Below are 24,743 nucleotides of genomic sequence, written 5' to 3'. Positions count from 1 at the left end.
AGCCATAAAAAGAAGCGAAATTGAGTTATTTGTAGTGAGGTGGATGGACCTAGAATCTGTCATACAGAGTGAAGTAAGTCAGAAAGAGAAAAGCAAATACCGTACGCTAACACATATATATGGAATCTTAAAAAAAAAACAGTTTCTGAAAAACCTAGGGGCAGGACAGGAATAAAGACAGACATAGAGAATGGACTTGAGGACACGGGGAGGGGGAAGGGGAAGCTGGGACGAAGTGAGAGAGTGGCATGGACATATATACACTACCAAATGTAAAACAGATAGCTAGTGGGAAGCAGCCGCATAGCACAGGGAGATCAGCTCGGTGCTTTGTGACCACCTAGAGGGGTGGGATAGGGAGGGTGGGAGGGAGGGAGATGCAAGAGGGAAGAGATATGACGATATATGTATATGTATAACTGATTCACTTTGTTATAAAGCAGAAACTAACACAACAATGTAAAGCAATTATGCTCCAATAAAGATGTTAAAAAAAATAAAGAATTCGATATTGGTTATTCTACATTACTATAAGAATGTGTAATTTTAGGGCTTCCCTGGTGGCACAGTGGTTAAGGATCCGCCTGCCAGTGCAGGGGACACGGGATTGAGCCCTGGTCTGGGAAGATCCCACATGCCGTGGAGCAACTAAGCCCGTGCAGCACAACTACTGAGCCTGTGCTCTAGAGCCCACGAGCCACAACTACTTGAGCCCGTGTGCTACAACTACTGAAGCCTGTGCGCCTGGAGCCTGTGCTCCGCAAGAAGAGAAGCCACTGCAATGAGAGACCCGCGCACCGCAAAGAAGAGTAGCCCCCGCTTGCCGCAACTGGAGAAAGCTTGCGCACAGCAACAAAGACCCAACAAAGCCAAAAATTAAACGAAAGAAAAAAAACAAATAAATAAATTTAAAAAAAGAAAGAATGTGTAATTTTACAGTAATGTCACAATTATCCTACTTCCAAAATTTATATGACTTACTAAATACCTTTAGAAAAGAAAATATGAGATGTTGGTAAAGACTAAAAAAAAAAAAAAAAGCAAAAATTACTGCTAAAAAAGAGAACAAATTCTCTAAGCCATGTTAAAATCAATAAAATCTTTTGTTTCACCCTTTATCTGCTGCTATGGAAACAGCATGTTTCTAAGTTTCTGTGAATTTGGAATCTTCATTGAAATAGAAACAAGTTGATGGCTATTGTCCGGTAGCAACTAGATCAAGCATAATGTGCACCCACATATCCCAATTGTAATATTCCTCCAAAAAATTATATGATAGTCTTTAAAAAATAAAAAGCATAGTTTAAACTGAAATAATGTATACTCAAAGAGAATTTTATTTCATTTTGAAAGTAGTTTCCCCTTCTTAATAATTTAAAATATCTTATTTAAAATACTTTCATGATGTACAATAGTAGAATAGTTAGCAAAGAACACTTTTTTGGCTTTCTAGAAATTGTTCAGTTAAAATCACCCTACTCTGAATAGGCACACAATTTATGTAATCATTTGACATTTTTTTTCTTTTTTATTTTTCATTTGACATTTTTAACATTCAGATACAATCAGCAATTTGAGGATATCTTATCTTCTATTTACTACTGCACATACTGCGTACATGGACGTTCTGGATATTTTTTTCTTCTCAAAATTTGAGAAATAATAGATAAAAGGTATAGTTACATTGTCACCTTGGGGCCTCTACAGGCCCCAATTGTTCTGAAAATGTTGTATTATTTTTCACAGCGAGTATCTATTTAGAGCTGATCTTTAGTTTTGTTTCTTATTCTGCTTCATGCTCAGTTTCCATGCAATATCCAAAGACAAAAGTGTCCGTGCAGATCAAACAGATGCCTGGGGCAGGGGGGAGGGTTGAGTGTGTGAGCCACACTGTACTGAAATTCTCCATTTACCTCTAGTTCCCCAGTCCTGGGAAACCTTTTTTCTGGGAATGAGAAGAAAAGAGCCATTCCAACTAGCACAAAGAAAGGGGGATGTGCTAGATTTATTATAAAGATCAGCGATCTCACAGAAATGAAATATTAGCCAGGCCTCTTGGGACCTGAAGTGAGAATTCGGAAATTGCCAGAGATGAAGGGCCAGCCTTGATACTCCTCACAGACCTTCAATGAAGACGCCTGTGAAGCTGCTCATTTTGGCATGACTTGCTCGAAACTCTCATTAATAACGGGAAGTTTTAAGTTTAACCACCTTCCCCTCGGACAGTGACCTGTCCTCCCCAAGCTCCCTGGGGGGAGGGGGCAGTCCACCCACCTTCAAACTTGGAGATGGGCTTTTCTCAATGCTACAGATCATTTTTCTTTGTCTGCTCCTAGCCTGGATTAATGTTTCAACTTTAGAACATTTTTAGCAACCTCCCTCTCTGCCCATTTAAAATGATTCCAAGAAGTAAACTTATAGCCTCAAACACAAATCGTTTCCTGCTTTACAGTCTTTGCAAACAGTAATATGTGCTCATACATAATATTCTCACAGCACTCTTACACTGAATTTAGGTCACTGTGCAATGCTGTGGGTGGGTAAGGGATGCTGGTGATTGAGAATTTTCCCCAGAACAGCCCCCTACCACTTTTATAATTCTTTATAAAGATTCTAGAAACTCTAGAAAACATGAAGCAAAAGGGACAGTATTTTTTAATAAATACGTTATCTTATGGCTATGTCTACAGATGAGGCAGAAGAGTGTCTACACTTTACTGAGCTACAAATTTTATTTTCCCTATTATTTCTTGGGAGCTTCAAGAAAGAAATCAAACCTTTCTTTGAATTTTCTTTGTTTTTTTAAAGATAATATCTGTTGCAATGTTGCATGAGAGATTGCGTATTCTTTTCTAGCTTTCAAAATTTGAAAAGGAAAAAAAATAAGAAAGGAAGAAAACTGAAGTCCAGAACAGTTTTTAAAAAGTTTTAGCTCTTAAGTCTGAGTGAAGGAACTTTCTTCCATTTTCCTCATTCTCCTTGGGCAGCCTGGCTCATACCAACACACTGTGTTCCTTTTCTCCTCTCCAGAAGTAAGGATAAATTGTGTGAGTCACTATCTCACTACATCCAGGCTGCTAATATTGTCAGTCCCACTGTTTTGTCTTACATAATCAAAATTCCTCCTCCCTTTGTACACTTCAGTGGAACAGATTTTTTTTTTTTTTTTTTTTTTTTTTTTTTTTTTTAGGATTGGCATTACAGTAAGCACCATGGATATTTCAGTTCTCACTCTACCCACGTTCCTGCCTTGAACCATCTTCCTTTCTATTCTTTCTTTCCCTCTATCTGTGTGGCCTGCTGCTCTACACTGACATGCTTACCTGGAGACAGCATTTCTCAAGCACTAGTTTTACTGATGGTTTCATAGGTGTTCTAAGAAACAAAGAATTCTGTAAGCAAACAGGTTTCCGCAATATTGGATTTAAAACGTGACACAGGTTTTGTTAGTGGAGGACTTCTTGAGGCCCTGGGATGGGCCCAGGCATGCTGTCAGTCTTTCAGAGGCAGATGCCGTAAGCCAACTTTCCCAAACCTATTGTCCACAAGGTGCCTTTATAAGAAGTATCTCAAGGGACAACAGTTTTGCAGAAAACCCTTTAGAGTTCTTCAAGCAATGCTCACAAGCAGTCACAGCATCCTAGAGACTCAAACAGGGTAGATAACCGGCCGGTGCCTGCAGTGGGGGGGTGGATAGTGGGGAGTGATCCTGGTGTACAGGCGGATCTGAATTCCCAAGTCTGGGTCCAGCTTTTGGAGAAAGAGGATCAGAGCCCTTGTATCACCTTATACTTTTACCCTCTTTTTCTCACTGAAAGGCTTCCTCAGTGAACAACAGGGCAAAAGCTTATTCTGACTAAAACGCTGGTTATATGCTGGCAGTCTGATTAATTCTAGATGTTGACTTGTGTTTGTTTTTCCATTAATTAAGAAAGCTTAAGGGATGGTTTTTCAACATCGTCTAAAGCCTCGGCTGGATACTCTTCTACAGGGCAGTAGAATGGTGAAGAGTGCAAGCTCTAGGACCACGCTGCCAGCCTTCAGATCTCAGTTCTGCCCCTGGAAAGCTCTGTGACCTTGGGCAAGTTATTTAAATGGGTATATGCCTCAGCTCCCTAATCTGTAAAGTGGGGATAAAAATAGTTCTTACCTCAGAAGTTGTCATGGGGAAGAACTGAGTAAACACAAACACTTAAAAACGGTGTAGGATACATAGTGCAGTGTTGGATACATAGTGCAGTGACAACTAGCCATTGTCACTGTGATTTATAATCATTATTAAAAAGAAACAAAGTACTTTATTCTTTTTTTGAATTTATTTATTTAATTTATTTATTTTTGGCTGCGTTGGGTCTTCGTTGCTGCGCGAAGGCTTTCTCTAGTTGCGGCGAGCGGGGACTACTCTTTTGTTGCGGTGCGCGGGCTTCTCATTGCGGTGGCTTCTCTTCTTGCAGAGCTTGGGCTCTAGGCGCGGAGCCTTCAGTAGTTGTGGCTCGTGGGCTCTAGAGCGCAGGCTCAGTAGTCGTGGCGCACGGGCTTAGTTGCGCTGCAGTATGTAGGATCTTTCTGGACCAGGGCTCGAACCCGCGTGCCCTGAATTGGCAGGCGGATTCTTAACCACTGCGCCACCAGGGAAGTCCAGTACTTTATTCTTTATAACAGAGTTTACTTCCATGCCCCTGAAGGTGGCTGGTGGTTAAATTATCTAAAATGGATGAACCACTTCAAGAAATGCTTTTTATTGTTCTTATCCATGCAGTAATTAATTCTCAGGGAGCAGAAGTGTAGGCTCTTCACAGCTCATTTGTTCAGCCATTAAACAGCACTTACCCTTGGACTTCTCCACATATTCCCCTCCAAAACGTGTTGGAAAATGCCAAAATTTCCAAATAACCTACCAATACCAAATACATTTAAAAAACAGACACAGAAATTTGTCCAAGGAAAAACATAGCAGTCTGAGACATGCGTGCAACTTTCTGTCTTCTTGCTCTGGCTTCAAAGCACTTTTGTTCACTTGCTAATTAACTTCAGAGAGTCTTTCAGGTCTAACTGCAATTTGAGAAAGTGTTTTCTGAGAAACTAGTTATTATACCAGAAATCCAATAAAAAGAAATAAGTTGAGTATTCTGAGGAGTTTGTAATAAAATTTTAAACTACTGCTCATCTTTCCTGTCCCACTTCCCCAGGAGGCCTTTCTGGGCTTCCACACTAAATTAAACAGGCTTATTCTCTGCTCCCTAAGCACCCGACATGGGCCCTCTACTCAGCTATTTGGTGCCTTTTTGTGAATTAGAAAAAGGCATCCTTTCTCATGATACTCTATTGCTGTCTGTCTGTCTGCAAATTATCATAATACAATACTTTCATTAGAGCAGGACACTCTGGTGCCATCTGTCAGAAAATTGTCCTGAGAAATATACGAGTCACCAAGATCTGACATGTGGGTGGTACCCCCTCAGGTGTAGTGTATTTGTGCAGTGCACAACCTGCTCAACTGCATGTAGCAGGCTTGACCCTATACTTCCCCTTTGGCAACTCTCATCGTGTTCACAATGACCTTTTTAATGCATTCTGGCCATTCAACTGAGACCCAGGAGACTGGTGACTGTGTGTGCCTGCTGTCTGCTCTTTCCAGGAGAGCATGGTGCAGGAAATCACACAATACAGCCTCACAGAATTGGTTTGAATTTGAATTTTGATAAAACGAGGATTGGGCATTCTAGGATGCTCTGTTCTAGGATGTTGGACGAGAAGTGTTCTGTTCTGTTCTAGGGTGTTGTTTAAAAGATTTCAATTCCCGATGAAGCATAATGGCTAAACATTTCATTGCAAAGAACTTGTGAATACTCACTCCTGTAAATATTTAAAGGTTTATAAGCTTGTCCCTTGGGGGGTTGAGTTATATTATTTGTGTATCTACAAAGCATGACTTTACATTTAATGTTTTCATTTTTCTGTTCATCCCCATGACTGTGATCTGTGCTATGCGTAAGCATTGAGATGATTAAAAATAATAAAGTTATCAACAATCCAAAGAGTTGAAGCCACAAAAAATTAAAGGAGGTTCATGGTAGACCTTTCTTAGCATAAAACTGACTTGTCTATGGGTGGCAAAGGAATGGGATATGAAGGGAGATTGTTGCAGGGGCAGGGAGGGTGGGAGAAATAAAACGTAATAGAGGGCTTCCCTGGTGGCGCAGTGGTTAAGAATCTGCCTGCCAATGCAGGGCACATGGGTTCAAGCCCTGGTCCGGGAAGATCCCACATGCCATGGAGCAGCTGAGCCCACGAGCCACAACTACTGAGCCCACGTGCCACAACTACTGAAGCCTGCGTGCCTAGAGCGCATGCTCCACAGCAAGAGAAGCCACAGCAATGAGAAGCCCACGCACCGCAACGAAGAGTAGCCCCTGCTCACCGCAACTAGAGAAAGCCCGTGCAGCAACGAAGATCCAACACAGTCAAAAATAAATAAATAAATTTATAAAAAAACAAAAAAAACCGTGATGGACATTTTTCAGTTCTATACCTCTGAGTATATTGATTTAAAGTAATTAGAAAAGAGTTCAGAGAATATATCACCTTTTTCCAAGTTAAATTCAGGCAACAGTTTAGAAATAGTTAAAGATAAGAAACTAATATTGAATGAGCATCCGCCTTGCCAGGTACTGTATGAAACATACAGCCTTGTTATTTTACTTAATTACTGCCCAGATGAATAGAAGTGAGTAATAAGTAGGTTAAATTTGAGATGAATTATATGAGATCAAACACTTGGAATTTTATATGGAATGATAAAATTAATAGCAGTGAGGTCTCCTTGGCCCTGGAATAATTTCCTAAGAGAAGCAGTCACCCTGTGACTGGGCTAATTTGAATTAAGGCTGGAAAGCTGACTGCACTGAGAGAATGAGGCAGATGAGTGGTAAGTCTTTCCCATCTCTCATTTTCCCTAACATGCTGGCTTTTGCTCAAATTGAAATTCATGATGTGGAATATACGTTGTTTCGTGTATTTCTGTGTGCCATTATAAAGCTGTAAGCTGAAATGTGTCTGTATTCCATTAAATGATGGTCATAGCACAGCCAGAAAGCCCTGGTGAGGCCTTTTGGAATTCCAGAGAAGTCATCTCAAGCAGAAACTTTGGTCTCCAAGATTTTTATTAGAAACAAATGAAAGAAAACATAAACAGGCCAATGAGAGAGTGACCTGTAGTGTTCCACAAACCTCGACGCTGTGGATGCTCTCAGTCCTTTAGTGCCCTGTGCTCGGTGCCAGCCTGGATGAAGTCACTGGAGCTCTAAACCTCACGGGCTGCCTGTGATAGTGGCACTTTGCACGGACGTTTATTTTAATGTTGGAAATATGCAGAAAATATCCCTTTTCTCGGTGGCTTGCTGGGTTGTCTGCCTTAGCACATTTTTCCCAAAACCAGCCTAAATAAGATGTGTGAAATAAATCTCTGAAGTTCTCATTTTGTGTCTGCTCATGCACTCTCAGCTGAAAGCATTCCTAAAACCTAAAAAACTTTATTTGAAACATCTTTTCCACCCATCCTTATTTTTTGAGAACGCCACAGAGTATTCCTAAAGAAATTGCTAATGATGATGTAATGCACTATTACATTTATAATACAGAGTTAATCCTGTCAGTGACAGTATTTTTACTTTTTTGGACTCCTTTCAATTTAATCTCTAATGTACGTCAAGAAAAATGTAGAAAAGAAAAGATTGGGCTTCCCTGGTGGCGCAGTGGTTAAGAATCCGCCTGCCGGTGCAGGGGACACGGGTTCGAGCCCTGGTCCGGGAAGATCCCACATGCCGCAGAGCGACTAAGCCCGTGCGCCACAACTACTGAGCCTGCACTCTAGAGCCCGTGAGCCACAACTACTGAAGCCCGAGCGCCTAGAGCCCGTGCTCCACAACAAAGAGAAGCCACCGCAATGAGAAGCCCGTGCACCACAACGAAGAGTAGGCCCTGCTTGCTGCAACTAGAGAAAGCAAGGAAGACCCAACGCAGCCAAAAGTAAATAAATAAATAAATTTATTTTTTAAAAATAGAAAAGATTATTGTTCTTAATCCAGGTAAATTTCCTCATTTGAAATTATGCACTTTACCTACAATTTCATTATCTTCAATAAATGACAATAGCAATTTTTTCCCTTCTTAAAAATTGAGGTATAGTTAATTTACAATGTTGTGTTAATTTCAAGTGTACAGCAAAGAGATTTAGTTATATATATATAATATATATGTATTTTTTTCAGACTCTTTTCCATTATAGGTTATTACAAGATATTGAGTATAGTTCCCTGTGCTATACAGTAAGGCCTTGTTGTTTACCTGTTTTATATATAGTAGTGTGTACATGTTAATCCCAAACTCCTAATTTATCTCTCCGACCCCCTGCCCCCTGCTATTCCTTTTGGTAACCACAAGTTTGTTTTCTATGTCTGTGAATCTATTTCTGTTTTATAAATAAGTTCATTTGTATCATTTTTTTTAGATTCCACAAATAAGTGAAAACATACAATATTTGTCTTTCTGTGTCTGATTTACTTCACTTAATATGATAATCTCTAGGTCCATCCATGTTGCTGCAAATGGCATTATTTCATTCTTTCTATGACTGAGTACTATTCCATTGTATATATATATACCACATCTTCTTTATCCATTCATCTGTTGATGGACATTTAGGTTGCTTCCACGTCTTGTCTATAGTGAATAGTGCTGCTATGAACATGGGTGTGCATGTATCTCTTTGAATTATAGTTTCGTCTGGAAGTATGCCCAGGAGTGGGATTGCTGGATCACATAGCAACTCTATTTTTAGTTTTTAAGGAACCTCCATACTGTTCTCCATAGTGGCTGCACCAATTTACATTCCCACCAACAGTGTAGGAGGGTAGGAGGCTTCCTTTTTCTCCACACCCTCTAGCTATTTTTTAATTAACATGAATTACTGGACACTTTCCTTCCTGCCAATATGGATGGTGGGACAACTTTTCTCTCTATAAAGAAACATTTTTCAAAGTGTCACATCCTCAGATTTTCAAATCCTAATTCCGTGGAATTCACTGTAATTGACATACTTTTCCCCTCCAATTCTACAACTAACGGGGAACGGGCATTTTGGAGAAGTCAATACCACAAAACGGCTAGAGTTGATTGAGCCCGTGAGCACACTCAACGTGTCCACGTGTTTGAAGCTTGATTGTGACTGACATGAAAGTGCTTTTGTGGTTTGCTTTTTAGCAGTACAATAAAGTTGCCATTATAAGTGGTCAGAAACCACAAGCCAGATATTTACATGTGAGGATCTGTTTGTAGCATTATTATATAAATATGTTCTTTTCATGTCATGGGTTCTTTTTTTTATAAAAGAGTGCTTTCTTTACTACTTTGTCTTCTACTTTCCTATATTATAAACATATACCCTGCTTTCTCTTCAGATCATAGAGGTTAAACAATAAATTGAATATCCAGGCAGGAAAATTGATGAAATTTTCGTTTGCGGACTAGATCAGAGTTTACAAACTGGTGGCCTGTAGACCAGATCTGGCCACTGTTGTGTTTTGTTTGGCTCAAAGAATGTATTTTAAAAATACAAATTAATTTCCCATGTGTAAAAATTGGGTAGTGATACACAAAAACTGGATTTTTGTCTTAAAGTATCAGATTTGGTAACACTGGACTTGCAGTTGGCTAGGGCTGAATTCTGGCTGCCGCCTTTCACTGATCTTGTGTACGCCAGGTCACCACGGTTCCACAGCCCCTCATCGCTACAGCCCACCACCCTCATTATTCTTTCTTCTTTAGAGGATTACCTAACTGGCCCCTGGAGACATTTGAGTTTGTGACCTGTGGACCAAAGGTTTTTTTTCTTTCCAGCTTTATCAGATAAGAATATCATATCCATAATCACATTTAAGTAAAGTGTAATTGATTTTTAAAACTTTGGGTTAAATTTGTCTTTTTAGAAGCGGTCATAAAAGGGTAAAAAATGGAGGGAAGTAAATAAATGTGAACAAAATCATTTAAAAATAGCCATACCATAACACATTTAAATAGTTACTGAAGTCTCTTCTGTGCTCTTAAACCTTTAATAAAAAAATTATTATTTGGGGAGAAAGGGAATTTAAGTAAAATGTGCACATATATCTTAATGTTGAAAATTGAAAAAAGGAATGCCAATTTACCTGTTATTCTACAGACACAGAAATCTAAATTCACATGTAAAAGTCTACCCTTGAGTTTAATTGCTAACATATAGAAAGTTGATGCTTAACTTCTGGTTTACTAATCCCCATTAGTAGCTATTACAGAAGATAATCTAAATCAAGTTTGTACATTCTATCTGAATTCTCATATGTCAACTCTTGACCACATTCAGGTAGGTAACTCTTCCATAATTATAGCCAGCTCTTGTGATGCCGGAGTGGAGGTGAATGAAGAACAAACTAAGGTTTATTCCTATGTAGATCAGGAAGCATTAGGGAGCTCAACATCAGGGCACATGTCTACCCTTGGGACTGGCACCTCCCCCATGCCTAGACCTGGTTCAGCTGAAGCCACGGGGATCTTGCTAGGCCTCTATCTGTTTTCATCTAGAAATCCGAATCAGAATGCCCAAGTGTAAGTTTCCTTGTATCAACCTTGACAGGAAATCGTCTCCATTCTGGTTGCTAAACCAAGTGACATTTAATGGCTGAAAAGAGTATAGGTGACTCACCAGTAGGAGTCAGTCCATTATAATTGTTGCTCCTGACCATAAGATTCTCCTGACCATAAAGTATTATGATGAAGGCCAAGTGACTACCTTAATACACTGCTCCATGGGCGCACTCTTTTGAACCAAAGAAAATACTAGAAAAAAACTTTTTTGCCCTTTCCTCTTACAGTAGTATTCCTACTATATATTTTTTAATTGATCATTTTATTTCTTTTTTTTATATTTATTTATTTTATTTATTTACTTTCTTTTGGGGGGGCGGGCTGCATCAGGTCTAGTTGAGGCATGCGGGGTCTTCATTGAGGCATGTGGGATCTTTCATCACGGCTCGGGCTCTTTGTTGTGGTGCGCAGGCTTCTCTCTAGTTGTGGCGCACGGGCTCCAGGGCGCGTGGGCTTTGTAGTTTGCGGCACACCGGCTCTCTAGTTGAGGCGCGTGAGCTCAGTAGTTGTGGCGCGCGGGCTTAGTTGCCCCATGGCATGTGGGATCTTAGTTACCCAACTAGGGATCGAACCTGCGTCCCCTGCATTGGAAGGCGGGTTCTTTACCACTGGACCACCAGGGAAGTCCCCCTACTATATTTTTTTTCCCATAACCACTGTTTGAATTTTGGTATGTTATCTTTCATATGCTACCTTTTACCTTTTTTTTTTTTAATGCATTATGATCATTGTGGTCACAATGCCTCTGGAGTCACTGTGTTCACTGTGTAATGAATTTAACTCCAGTGTCCAGGATCACGCTGTATAGACCAGTGTCTGGGAGCACTCTCTGTGTAGACCCATGTCCTGTGAAGGCCAGGATGGAAAAGGATTCACGAACCTCTGCCCAAATATGCCTGTAGTCAAAAATGTACACAAAACTCTGAGTGCTGGAAGTTAGCGCTCAGTGGTTAACTATAGTTTAATAAGTTTCAAGTGTGTTTTAATGCTTTTGAACTATTGATCTTGAAATACTCTATTTCTAAATTTTACTATAGGAATAAAAGTGTAATAGTTTTTCCCCCATTGTACATGTTTATTAGGCAATGGTTGTTGATGTAGCAACAACTAGACAGGGTTGAGTTTGACAGATCTCTGATTACAAATATATATGGGAGCACTTCAGTTTATTTATTTTTTCTCATTTAAAAAATTTACTTCTGTTCTTAGAAGTCATGTTATTAGCTGTTGCTCAGAAACTGTCTTTTTCTCAACATAGCTCTCATTTTAACCATGTTTTGCAAGATAAATGAGTTATAAGTAGATGTATCTTAATAGAATGTTCTTTTTTATTACTTTCTTTGATAAACTTATTCTCTTATCTAAAAATTTTGTAGAAAATCACATGTTCTCTTAAAACTTAAAAAAAAATGCATCAGACATATAAATTCTTTCAGAAAGTAAAGGTAGCATATTTATGTTTCATAAAACTCTTATTTTATGGCAATTGATATAATTTGATGCTTATAGTATATTTCAAGTTTATTGTTACCAGTCATGTCCTTTTTGCTTTTAGCAGTGAAATTATCTCCTACATAACATTCTTCCCTCTTCCTTCTGAAAGTGAAATTATTTATGAGGTGGTGGTTTAGCAACAAGAAGAGAAGGAAAATGATGCCTTTCTTACTCCAAGGGAGAAATGGAGTGTCGTGTACTAGAAAGAGCTCTGGACTGGAATGAGGAAATATGCATGCTGGTTCCAGCTGTGCTGTAATATAAATGTTTGTTAGATGAATGGATCAGTTTCTTTGGACCTCAGTTTCCCAATTATAAAGTTTAGAACCTAGAGTAGATTATCTCTGTGTCTACTATTAGCTCTAAAATTTCCTTATTCCATGTAAGCAATGTCTCCCTTCTTACTGGAATCCTTTGCTGTGAAATGGTCAGTTCAACTATTGTTATAATGGAATGCGTTTGGTATGTGTCAGTGCAATGATACTTCACCTATTTTTTGTTGTTAATCTATCTCCCTCCGCTTGGAAACGTTCCTTACCTAATTACACAGGCAGTCAGTAATGGGAGTTGGGAGTGAGGTCTTGATTTTTATACCTTTTCTAATGCTCTAGCATGTGAAATTAGTTTCCATGAATTATTTGGTCCAAATCTGAAACAGAAATTTATCATACATTTTTATGCTTGTCCCAAACTCAATTCTCAATGTAACGGGCCACATATCTATACATTAATTTATCTTCAGAAAATATTGCTTTAATGTTTTAAAGCCATGCCACACAATAAACTCATGCTTGTGGACATTTCCCATGCTCTGTTTATTTTGTGTGAAGCCCCCATTCCTATAAATAACCTGCTCAGGAAGAATTTGCAAGGACATAGCTCAACTTGAATGAGAGAGAGCTAGGTTGAAAAAAAGATGGAAAAAACATATGTGGATTCCAGCTTATCTTGAATGAGTGTTCTGGCGTGGATTTTTTTATTTTGTTTTAAATCAATTGCCAGAACACCAGATATAGTTACATTCAAGCTTAACTGATTTAATGGATTATAATTCAGATTCATTAAAATTATATCTATGAAGAATTTTTAATGACATGGCAAATTGTAATACAGTAACTGAGGAAACTGAGAAAAGAAATTTTGCATTACAGGTTGATCTCAACCAGAGGGAAATAAACACACAAACATATTAACTGTGGTTCTTTCCTAGATGATGAGATTATTTTATAATGATTTTTCTTTCTGTATTTTTGCTTTAAAACAAAATAAGAAATTCAACTAATAGTTTTTGTCAAATATTTAAAATACAAGTAATGTTGTGGGTTTTTGTTTTTTGTTTTTGTATTATTGCAAATTTGGATCTTCCCTTGCCTCTACCCATGACTCCATAAGAGGAACAGCTCAGATTCAACTTAACCCCACACACACCTGAGGCCATAGCAGTAGGTCATGGCACAGTTGTGAGGCTGAGGTTTCAGTAGCATCAATAATGGGAAAGAGGGTCTTCAACATCACAACGGTCAGCAAATGCAGGAGATCCCACCAACACTTTTATTTATGTGCTGAGTACTAGCTACACATGGGAGATCTTCAAAGAATAAGGCATATCTCAGAGTAAAAGGAACTGATAATCTTTTTCGGGAGACAGGCAAAAAAAATCTTAAGTGTAACAAAAAAGTTATATATTATAAGGGGTAATCACACATATGGGTGGAGTGGTCAGCTCAGTCTGGGGGAATCCAGAGGTGATGCTTGAGTCTAGAGTTGGGTGAAAGGATGGAGGCAGGGTTGCCCAGGGAATAGCTTGTATAAAAGTCCTTTAGCATGAAACTCAATGGGGGTTCTGGAAATTATGATTATTTTATTAAGAGTGGACATAGAATATAAAAGAGATCGAGGGCAAATGAGGCAAGGAAGTTGTCAGGAGTAAAGTCACGGCTGTCTTTGAATGTCATGCTTAGTAGTTTGGCCTTTGTCTCTGGATGGCTAGAAGCCGTTAAGAGGTTTTAAAGCTGTGGATTTACATTAGATTTCCATTTTAGAAAGATGACTCCTCGTGCTGTGGGGAAGGGGTAGTGAAATGGGAGGCTCCAGAGGGAAGCTACTTTAATGGTCTAAGCCTGAGGTGAAGCTGACCTGAACCGTGACAAGGGAATGAAGAGGGGATGGACTTGAGAGACAGTGAAATCCAGACTTAACAGACCCAGTAGCCTGTTGGATGTGTGGTGTGAAGGAGAGGGGGTACCAGGAGGAGCCTTAGGATACTGGTGCTCAATAAAGGTATCACCGGAATAGGGATTATGGGAGGAGATGATGGGAAATAATGTTTCCATTTGGAATATATTTAAAGTTAAGACTTCCTCCTTTTCATCCTTTCTTCTTTCCTTCCCATCTATCTCTTTCTGCCTTTCCATCCCTTCCTTCCTTCCTTCCTTCCTTCCTTCCCTCCTTCCTTCCTTTCTTTTCTCTTCATTCATTCATTTAGTAAACTCTTATTAAGCCCTCACTGTATACCATGCACTATCCCAGTCACTGTCGTAGGTTCATTGTAAACCAGGCCAATTTCCATGAATCCTCAACCATGAGGGGCAAGAGGCCATCTCCACAGCCCCAGCCACTGGGCGTCTCTGACCAGGACACAGCTAGTCAGGCCTAAGACTACTTAACTCCTTTCAAATGGCATTGCATACTATATGTTTTTATATTTGGAAACACCACTAATGGCCATTTTCTTTCTAGGTAGTGCCATTATTTCTGTTATGTTTCTGAAAGAAAATTTGAGAGCCTCAGATTTACTAGGTAAGTAATTATTTAACTCATGTAATTAAAACACTGCTTGATGAGGAAATAAATAATCCTATCCAATAAAAATATGTGTTTTAAAAACAGGAAGCAAATTACTGAAATGGATATAGTCTCATCTAGAGGCGAACATTATTCTGTCTTGGAACTGCCATCTGCTCTTTGACAAGAAATACGTGCACCTTCATTATACCCTCTGCCCATGCCATTGACCACAGCAAATCATTATTTTACAGTATTATTATTATGAATGTTATGAAATTTTTATGAACATAATAAAATCCAAGAAAACTAATAGAGTATTCCACTTCATAGGACATATTTGATAGATTGTTGTATGAAAGTACTACATAAAAATGAAAACCACATACAAAACTTAGATGCACCAAATAACTGCTTAATTTCTATTTAGCCCTTTCCAAAAGTAACATAGAATGTTGATCTTCAAAATTTTATTTAGAAATACAGCTATTAATGGAAAATCACAGTAGCCTTCCTGGCTGTAAAAGATTTCCGCTATATGGCAAAGCCATCACATTTTGATTGTATCTTCTACCTCTAGTTGGAAATATCATTAGTGAGAAGAATTATAGAGCTTCATATTTTCTTCCTTGACAAAATCCTGTGTGAATTACTGCTGACATATGATAATGAGTATGATACTTTAGAAACTTTAAATAAATCTATGTCTACTCAGTTCCAAAGAGATCATTTTAAAAAAATTTTGAGCTTAAATGTGACACCGGTGTTGGTATGTTGAACATTTGTTTCCCTGATCATGTTTCCCTTGAGCCTAGTGTCTTGAAAGAGTTTTCACTTTTTCTTTTTCTTCCTTGGTTTGATCCTGCTAGTAGAGTTTTTAGTCAACATTGTCAAATTTTCATGGTTAAAATGTTTTTCCAAATGCATTCATATGTGAATTCAAATATATTATTTTTCTGTGCTCTTTTTTCGTATTATGTGTATGGACTCATTTGGGGAGGTTGTATGGAATCAGAAATAAGAATGAGCAATGCCTGAGTTTTATAGATTAAAACAATTAGGTCCTACATTATGTTTCTCATTTATCAAATGTCTTAGGGAAACTTTAAATCATTTAATCTAACATATGTCATCTTTTGTAGCTAATGGTTGGTTAATGTTTAAATAAATGTAAGGTATTTAATGAGGTAATACAGATGGATGTAAAGGAAAACTTGCCAATTATCATGAACCCTTGTGATAAAAAGATGATTAAGACAGAATCCCTGCCTTCAAATAATACAGTCAATGATAAAATATATACAAAAACACCTTTTTTTAAAAGCAGAAAATAATATGTATCATAATGCCTTGAGCCTTTAGTTTAGAGCAGGGTTTCTCAACCTCAGCACTACTAACATTTTAGGCTGGATAATTCATCCTAGGGGGCTGTCCTGTGCGTTGTAGGGTGTTCAGCAGCATTCCTTTTGGCCTTTACCCAGTAGATGCCAGTAGCACACTTTGCCCCAGTTATGACTACCAAAAATGACTTCAAACACTGTCAAATCTCCCCTGGGGGGGCAAAATTGCCTCCGGTTGAGAACCACTGGTTTAGAATAAAGAGAGATTACTCTAGCTGGGAAGCTCAGAGAGAATTTTCTACAGCAGAGGTACCATTTGAATCAGTTCTGACAGCTGAATAGGACAGGCATGGGCCACAGCCCAGCATTTGGAGAATGACATACAGAGGGAATAACACGAGAAGTGTTGACAAAGGTACAAAAAAGTAAGGCAAGTTTCTATGTAATACTGTACTACAACCACTGCCAATGAGGATTAGGAAAAAAATTAATGAAAATCATAACTATAGAAAGGGAAGAAATAGAAATAGCAGTAGGTGCCAATGATTTGATTTTATACTTAGAAAACCCGATCAACTAAACGTTGCTAAAAGCAGTATACTAGCTCGACATCAAAGGGTATAAATTAAACTCACTCTCAAGGGTTCAAATCTGTATTCAACTTCTGCAATCAACTGTGTGGCCAACGTATTACTTAACTTCTCTAAGCCTCAGTTTGCTGACAAATATAGACGACTGTTCTGGGGGGAGGGGGTTGTTTGTTTTTTGTTTTTTAATTTTTGTCTGCACCACGCGGCTCGCAGCATGCGGGATCTTAGTTCCCCAGCCAGGGATGGAAGCGCGCCCCCTGCAGTGGAAGCGTGGAATCTTAACCACTGGACTGCCAGGGAAGTCCCTAGAAGACTGTTTTAAGGGTCAAACTGGGTAATTGATACAAGCACTTTGAGAAATGTAAAGCCCTGTTAATAAAATTGGTATTATTTCTGTGATCAACTTCATTACCAAGAGGTAATACTAAAACGTAAGAAATAGGAAACACACACACATACACACATAACAAAAAAAAAAAACACAAACAAAAACCTCTATTAATTCTTTGATTCTTTGCTTATTTCTCTTATTTTAATAACAGTCAACATTTATTAAATATTTACCCCTTTCAGGTACTGTGTTTTACATGAACCACCTCATTTAAATGGAGGAACAATCCATTTATAGAACTGATACTTAGGTTAAATAACTTAACCAAGGTCAAATAATTAGTCAGTGGTGGACCAGTGTTCTAATAATGGCAGCCTGATTTAACTATAGCATAATAGGTGAGGGTAAGTCTCTAGTGTCAGAGAGCTATGTGACCTTTGCTAAGTTACTTAGTCTCTTTAAGCCTCATTTCCTCAACCTTAAAATGAAGTATTACCTACCTCATAGGATTAAATGAGTTCATTTATGTAAATCTCTGAGAACGGGGTCTGTCATGTAATAAGTCCTCAATAATGTCAGCTATTATTATCCTTATTACTAACACCACCACCCACCACTACTGGTTCACGAGAGGAAACCTTGATTAGGATATTCTAACGAACTTTAGCAATCCAGGTAACATTTCGCACAACTCTGGTTGAGTTTTTTTAGCCTTTTAACTTAATGCTTTTTGAGCAGGGATATATCTGATGTCACATTTGTTTCCTCCTGTCATTGAAAGTGATCAATTCTTGACTTGAATCTAGAGTCACAGGAGTAAGAAAGGACTTAGTCACCGATTCCATACCCATGCTTCCAACAGCAATATCATACGATTATCATGATCTGAGATGTAATAACCCATTTCGTGCTTGGGGAAGGACTTTTCCCCAACCGTATTCAGTAATGTGTTAAGTCACCTGTATTTTCATTGGGCCTGTATTGCTGTTGCCTTGAGAAATTTTGGCTCTTTCCATTAAAAGCTAAAAATGTTTTTTTTTTCTTTACAGGGACTAAAATCAAACAGGGAAAAGAGTAGTTAATGGCATTTTTTGAAAGATTAACGTATAAGCATGCTAAAAACTAAATCGTCAAAATGTGCAAAAGAAAATCATTTACTTTTCCCTGCTTCAAGCAAATGAAAGTTTGTTTTTCATGATGGAACAAATGAAGGTTTTTTTGGACCATGTGGAAACAAGCTGAATTAATTTATTGCCAAATGTTGCTCTGTGGCTATGAAGCATTTCAGCACTGGCCTCAAAAAATGACCTCACAAAAGCTATGTCTGAAAGGAATCGCCAACTATTATTAACTCAATGACAGGCTTTGGACCGTGCTCTGATTCTTAGTGGATTAATAATTTTAAATTATTTTAATGATTATTTTTCCTCTAAAAAGCACCAAATTTCTCTCCCCTTCAAGCAGCCAGAACTATAGTATTTTCCCCCTCTTCTCCCTTAGTCATCAAAAATACTGAATCTAATAGTCTGTGAGATCCTAGTTGATTTAATCCAGATAGCGTCATCATAAAAAGAAAAATTATAGTCAATTCATCAGCACTCTCCAGAGACCAGTAACTTGATTATTTCAAGTCACCTATAAATGGTTTCCCCAGATAGAATGTCAAGAGATTAATAGTGAGACAAAGACCACCTGCTTCCTTCCTACTCCCACACCAGAGGTCAGCTTGGTTGGAAGCCAGTATCTAGAATACAGATCTAGCCAAACAAACCATCATTTCTGGTTGAGAGGACAGGTTGGCTATTTGGTCTTAAAGTTGTGTCAAGAATGGTAGACTTTCTGATGCTAGATTCAGAACTATTTGGATTCACTATATTATTGAGACTTCCCAATCCAGGGCTTCTTCGGGATTTAGCTGCCTTCAGCCTGGGGAATCTGGAAAGATTGTACTGAGGGGAAGGCATCCTTTGGTGTTAAGAGGTCCAGTTTATGCTGTGACTCCTGGTAACCCACAAAAGCAATAGCTGGACCCCCATTGATCAGGAGGCATATTTCAGGCTCCAAGAGAACCAGCCAGCAGTGTTGGTTGACATCAGGTTAGCTGAATTTTTAAAACTCTTAAGGCTACCAGAAGTCAGGTCAAGCCAGATTCCAGAAGCTAGCTAAAAGGCAGTTAACACTAGCTGGCATTGAGCCGGAGAGTGGGGACAAAATTAAAGGAGATTTCAGGTTTTACTTAAGGAGAAGGGTGGGCTGGGAAACCAGATGTCAGTTGAGGAAGAACTATGCAAGTAGACCCTAGAATCCAAGGCTTGCACAGGTGAGGAACTCAGCGGGTTGGAGATGCTGGTGAACAGAAGCATAAGAAGGGGCCTGATTCTAGGCTGTTTTCCCTTCCACCACTTTTATATTTCAACTTCAGTGCACAAGTATCTATACGAGACTTTTGCAACAGAACTTCAGTAGCCTCTTGAAACAGAGGCTGCATTCTCACAGCTGGATCCAGTTAAATGTCAGGCATTTCTCAGAGTATAAAACATTCCTCAAAACACTCCTTCAGGATGATATAAATGGTGAAATATGTTTAGAAAATATTACAGCCATATCCTCCCTAAGGAGATTCACAATGAACACTAACACATTGAGGACCTCAGGGGTCTTCCAGTAAAAGAACTATTTAAGTTGGTTTAACTCACCTCTTTCCAAATAGATTTGACTTGAGACCTTTTTTGGTGGAGGGTCCATCTTATGAAACTGGGTTCTAGGGAACACCAGTTTGGAGACGCTCTTCTAAAGGAACCTCAGGGCCAGTCAGGGACCCCAGGGACCACTGCCAGGAGGAGTCAGTTCCTTCCATCCCCAGTGGGGATGCTTCATCCAGCCTCAGGTTATGCTCGGTACAACTCCTGGGTGCCACTCGCTGAGACTACAATGTGAAGGACAGCCGTGAGTTGTCCGTTCATCAGCTCCGGTCCATTGTACATACAAGAGGTAGAAGAGTCTAATCACTGAGAATAAGTTACCTAGGTTCCAATCCAAGCTCTCCACTTAGCTAGAAAATCCCTTCTGTGACTCAATTTTCTCCTATGTCAAATGTGGCTAGTAATACTTTAACAGTATCCAATGTTATGTATTATATAATACATAATATACATGTAGTATATGTTAGTATAGTAACATGGTGGTATAGTTATTTTTTGTAGGCTTTTTCTGTAGGAATTATTATATGTGTATAAAGCATTTAGAATTGTGCTAAGTATTAGCTATTACTATTATAGTTCTTATTATCATCACATTTCTGTATGACGGTGATCATAATATAACTCTCATGTCAGCCACAATTGTCTATGAAATCTATAGTTTTAAGAACATCACTTAAAAAGAATGATACCTTCCCTTGCCCTCCCAGGATACCTAGTCTATCTACTATAAAGAGCAGGGATGCGTTTGTTTCCCTGCTTTGTACATATGACAAGTTTATAGAAAGAGATTTTATTAATACTTGTGTACTGTATCAAGCTAAATCTGAAACTCCCATCAGATCATTATAGACTTTTTATGTGACTTGAGTCGTATTTGATGAGAAAATGTATTTGCTGCAGGTCTGGGCATGAGGGTGGTAGATGAGGCCACATCCCTGTATCGTGGGGATGTAGCTTACCCACTGCTGTAGCTTACCCACTGCTGCCCGACGGCTCCACCTTTGGTCCCCTCCAATAGCCAGCTCTTGGTGCTTTGTGCACCAGTTCCCTGAGGTTAGCAGTGGGTAGCAAACATAGCGCTGGTAGTGTTTCTTCTTCTCTGTGTTCTCTCAGTTATGTCTTTGCTTTCTTTTGCCTTCTTTTAAGACCAGTGGAGAGAAGTCTTCACTAGGCAGTCAGGAGATGCCAGCCAAGTCCTTTCTATCCTGCCCTTCTATTCTCAAATTGAGTTGTTAACCCTGTAGAGACAGCCCCAGGGACAGTCCCTGGTCATCCCTAGACTACAACATTAGAGATACGAGTTTGGATTAATTTTGAAGCTTGACTCAGATGGTCTTTGACCCTTGGCAGTCAGCATCCTAAGTTGGATCTGTCCCAGGGTCCTTTGTCACATCAGGTCTCCAGATGAGCTTTCAAACATATTCAGCTCCCCAGACTGGCCTCTTGCAGAGCCAAATTCCTGGAGTCTAGCAGGTATGATAAGTTAATTTGTACCTAGAAATGAGGACACTGCGTCACAGAGGGATAATCAACTTGCCTGGGCCCTTCCAGCTAACAGTAGCAGTGAAATTTGAATTCTGTGGAGCTAGTCTCAGCTTGGATTAGACTTCTCTTATCCAAGTCTTGACCTGACATTTAACCATTTCCCTGGCCCAAGGGCATGTCAAGTGCTGCTTTCTTTCCTTTAGGATCTTATACTTCTAGAGTACTCCTTTGGTCAAATGGGCCAACAAAAGGTAAACTAGCAAGTTTTCTAAGTCAGAAATCTGTGCCTTTCAAAAGAAGGAATATTTGTGGCTTGACTGAAATAAAAATAGCAGGAACTGATGTTTCATGCCACTTTTAGAAAAAGGTGGGATGCGAATATATTTTACAGAAATTTACTGAAGGACTTGCTAATGGCTACCTTCAACACTTTTAAACACTTACGTTAATGTGCACATGACTCATGAAGCAGAGAGTAAATCACACAGAAAAATAAAAATGACACCAAAGAAACAAGCAAATGACAGGTAGCAGCTATCCAGAACTGCCTTTGTAAATGTCGGAAGTTGCTGAAATTAAAATTATTAAGAAGAAAGAATATATGACCTCCTGAGCTGCCACGGAGTTACTCACTAGTCTTGCAGTGACATGAGGTACAGATGAGATAATGCATGTGAAAAAGTACTTTGAAAGGATAATTGTAAAACCGTCAGTCATTTTATTTGTTTTTAAGGAGTTTTGGAATGCAGTGAAGATCTACATTGGTGGAAATGGGCACAGTATGCAAATGTGGAAGCAGATGTGAAACAGGGAGGGATGTGCCAGGATGTGAAACAGGGACCATGTTGGAAATAACACTGCCTCCACAAAATGGAATACTATGCAGACTCTGAAAGAATGAGGCCGCCCTGCATATAATGATGTGAAACATTCTGCAAAGATGTTCTGTTAAGTCGAAAAAAAGCAAGATACCGAAAAGTGTGTATAATAAGCTACTATCATTTGCATAAAAAACCAAAACACATGCACTCTCACACACACCTGCCTAAAACATCTCTGAAAAGAAAACCTCAAGAACCAGCAGCAGTAGCTAACTTTGAGGAGGGGACCTAGTGAGCCCCAAGGGTGTGAGACAGATTTAACTTTTCACTGATCCCTCTTGTGTGGCTTTTGAATTTTTTACCATATGCGTGTGTTACCCATTCAAAACTAAATGTTCTAAAAAGGAAATTTAATTGACACTAGATGCAGTTAGATGAGATAAAGAAATGACTGGCAGAGGAACTCAATATAGATAAGAAATCTGGATTTCACAAAAGTAAATTGGAAGTCTCTGAGACTTTGAAATTGTATTCAATGCATTTATTCTACTTTACTATACCAAGTTTAGAAAAGTGTTTTTTTTTAAATCCCTTCTTCCTAGGAATGAAATATTGAACAATTATCTTATAAGATCTTTTTTATTTTCCCAAAGAAAGGACAGAGCTGACCAATAATTTTGTCCAGGTTCTTATGTATGGTTTTTATTATTTTCCTTTCATTGAAATGCTTAATAATGTATATTGTCTTCTTTTTAAAAATTCTCATTAGAAAATAGCTTTTAAAATTGTGTATATGATTTCTGTCTTCACAAAGTATTACAGAATAAATTGTTGCATTAGAGTAAGCTTATTTTATAGCTCCTACAGCACCATGAATAGCTATTGTCCAGCTTGTGTAAAAAATCAAATGAATTCTCAGAAACTAGAGTTCAAAACTCTAAGTCATTTGGTTAAGAGCAACAGGAAATTGATGTCTTCAAATTGTGAGATTTTATAGACACACCAAATTGTTCCAGGTTGGAGTGAATGCTGGTTGTAAATTATATACACAACAATGCTGACCTCAGTGGTGAAACAGGTTGAATTATGTTTTCATGTGTGATATCCGAAAAATGCTACATAAACCAGTTTTTCTCAGGCTGCTAATTATTAATAAATAAGCAGTTTTCCATGTTATTTGGAAAGGCAAGTCCCCTTCTTCTGTGGCCACTCCTCCCCCCACACATTCCCTTCCTCCATTATTACAGTATAAGTAACGTTAAGGTGATGACACTAACACATTCCTACATAGGTTTATTATGTGGTATTTTACCAAGCTATCCCTGGAATTCTAGATTTTAAATTGGATCAAATAAATCTTACAGCAGAGTCATCTTTCACCTTCGTTATTTCTGCTAAAAGGACTCCAATAAATGGCAATGATTAAGGTATTCATTTACCAGAGTTTCAAAGTATAAAATACCCAAGTTTGTGTGTGTGAAGGACCCAAAGATGACTAGGTGCAGAATAGATCATCATCAGGTGATGGATTTCCCCACTCTCTGGGCTCTGCCATCTAGATCTAGATGGATCTAGATTCATCGTGCCCTTACTGGTCCACGTGGAAACAAACAGCCAGGTTGGATGTGTTTTCATGTCTCCATATGCATGCGTTCTGATCTTCCCCATCTTTGAGGAAAGCTTCTCTGAAGAGGCCAGGATTCATCTGGAACAACAGAGAAAAATCAGAATTTATGTCCTACCGCATCCATTCCCTAGCCCTTATCCCCCTTTAAAAGTAATGCCGTCGGGTGAATGCATGATGCTATCTGGGGATGGTTTGATGAATTGTATTTTAATAGACATGGACTTTTACGAGTAATGCTTAGTCTATAGGTAATGTTTACATAAACAAAAAGACTTAAATGTCCCTTTTCAACTTGTTTGTCTTTTCAATTTTATTTAAAGGTATGACACTGGCATTTGCAGGAACATATTTATTGGTGAACTTTGCTCCAAATATAACTCAGGATATCTCCGCAAGAACAGTACAGTATTACTTTGTTGGCTGGCAGTTCATGACCTACGGGGTAAGAATTCTAAAAATTTTACTGTTGCAGAGGCAATATTATCTAGACCACTGGTACATGCAGATGCTGGAGAACTAATATAATCTTTTCTTCTCAGCATTAATATCTCATTAAAATGTAAATATATTTGACCAGTACTAAAGTATTTCAATCACTAAATCAGCAATAAAAGCACCCCCGTTTCCCAGGTATTCTGTCCTTGGGGGTGACCTATCACTGGAACAATTTCCACAATTTAATGGAATTTAACCTGGCAAATTCCAGAGCAACATATTTTAGGACAATTCAGAGTAAAAACAAACAAACAAAAAAACTCTCTTCCCATGTCAAAGGAAAGGACCTGAAGACACATTTTACTTCACTGAATTTTATCCAAGATAGGTATTCCCTTCAAAAAAGCATTCTTTGAGACCAATGCAGTAGCCTGTCTTAGGAGAAGCAGACAGC

The 24,743-nt window shown here is 38.7% G+C and overlaps 1 protein-coding gene across 2 annotated transcripts in view; it reads left to right on the top strand.

Annotated features, from left to right (window-relative positions):
- Positions 1-24,743, top strand: part of NIPAL2 (NIPA like domain containing 2) — a 70,453-nt gene that overhangs the window by 23,171 nt on the left and 22,539 nt on the right. For both annotated transcript variants that reach the window (XM_068525648.1, XM_068525647.1), the window contains 2 exons: positions 14,914-14,973; positions 24,175-24,296. In XM_068525648.1, coding sequence (XP_068381749.1) covers positions 14,914-14,973; positions 24,175-24,296 — 182 coding nt within the window. The remainder of the gene's footprint in view (positions 1-14,913; positions 14,974-24,174; positions 24,297-24,743) is intronic.

Source organism: Eschrichtius robustus, chromosome 17 (assembly GCF_028021215.1).
Source record: "Eschrichtius robustus isolate mEscRob2 chromosome 17, mEscRob2.pri, whole genome shotgun sequence".
In the NCBI taxonomy this organism is placed as follows: Eukaryota; Metazoa; Chordata; class Mammalia; order Artiodactyla; family Eschrichtiidae; genus Eschrichtius; species Eschrichtius robustus.
The sequence above is the reverse complement of the archived record's forward strand: the minus strand, read 5'-3'. Positions and strand labels throughout refer to the sequence as shown.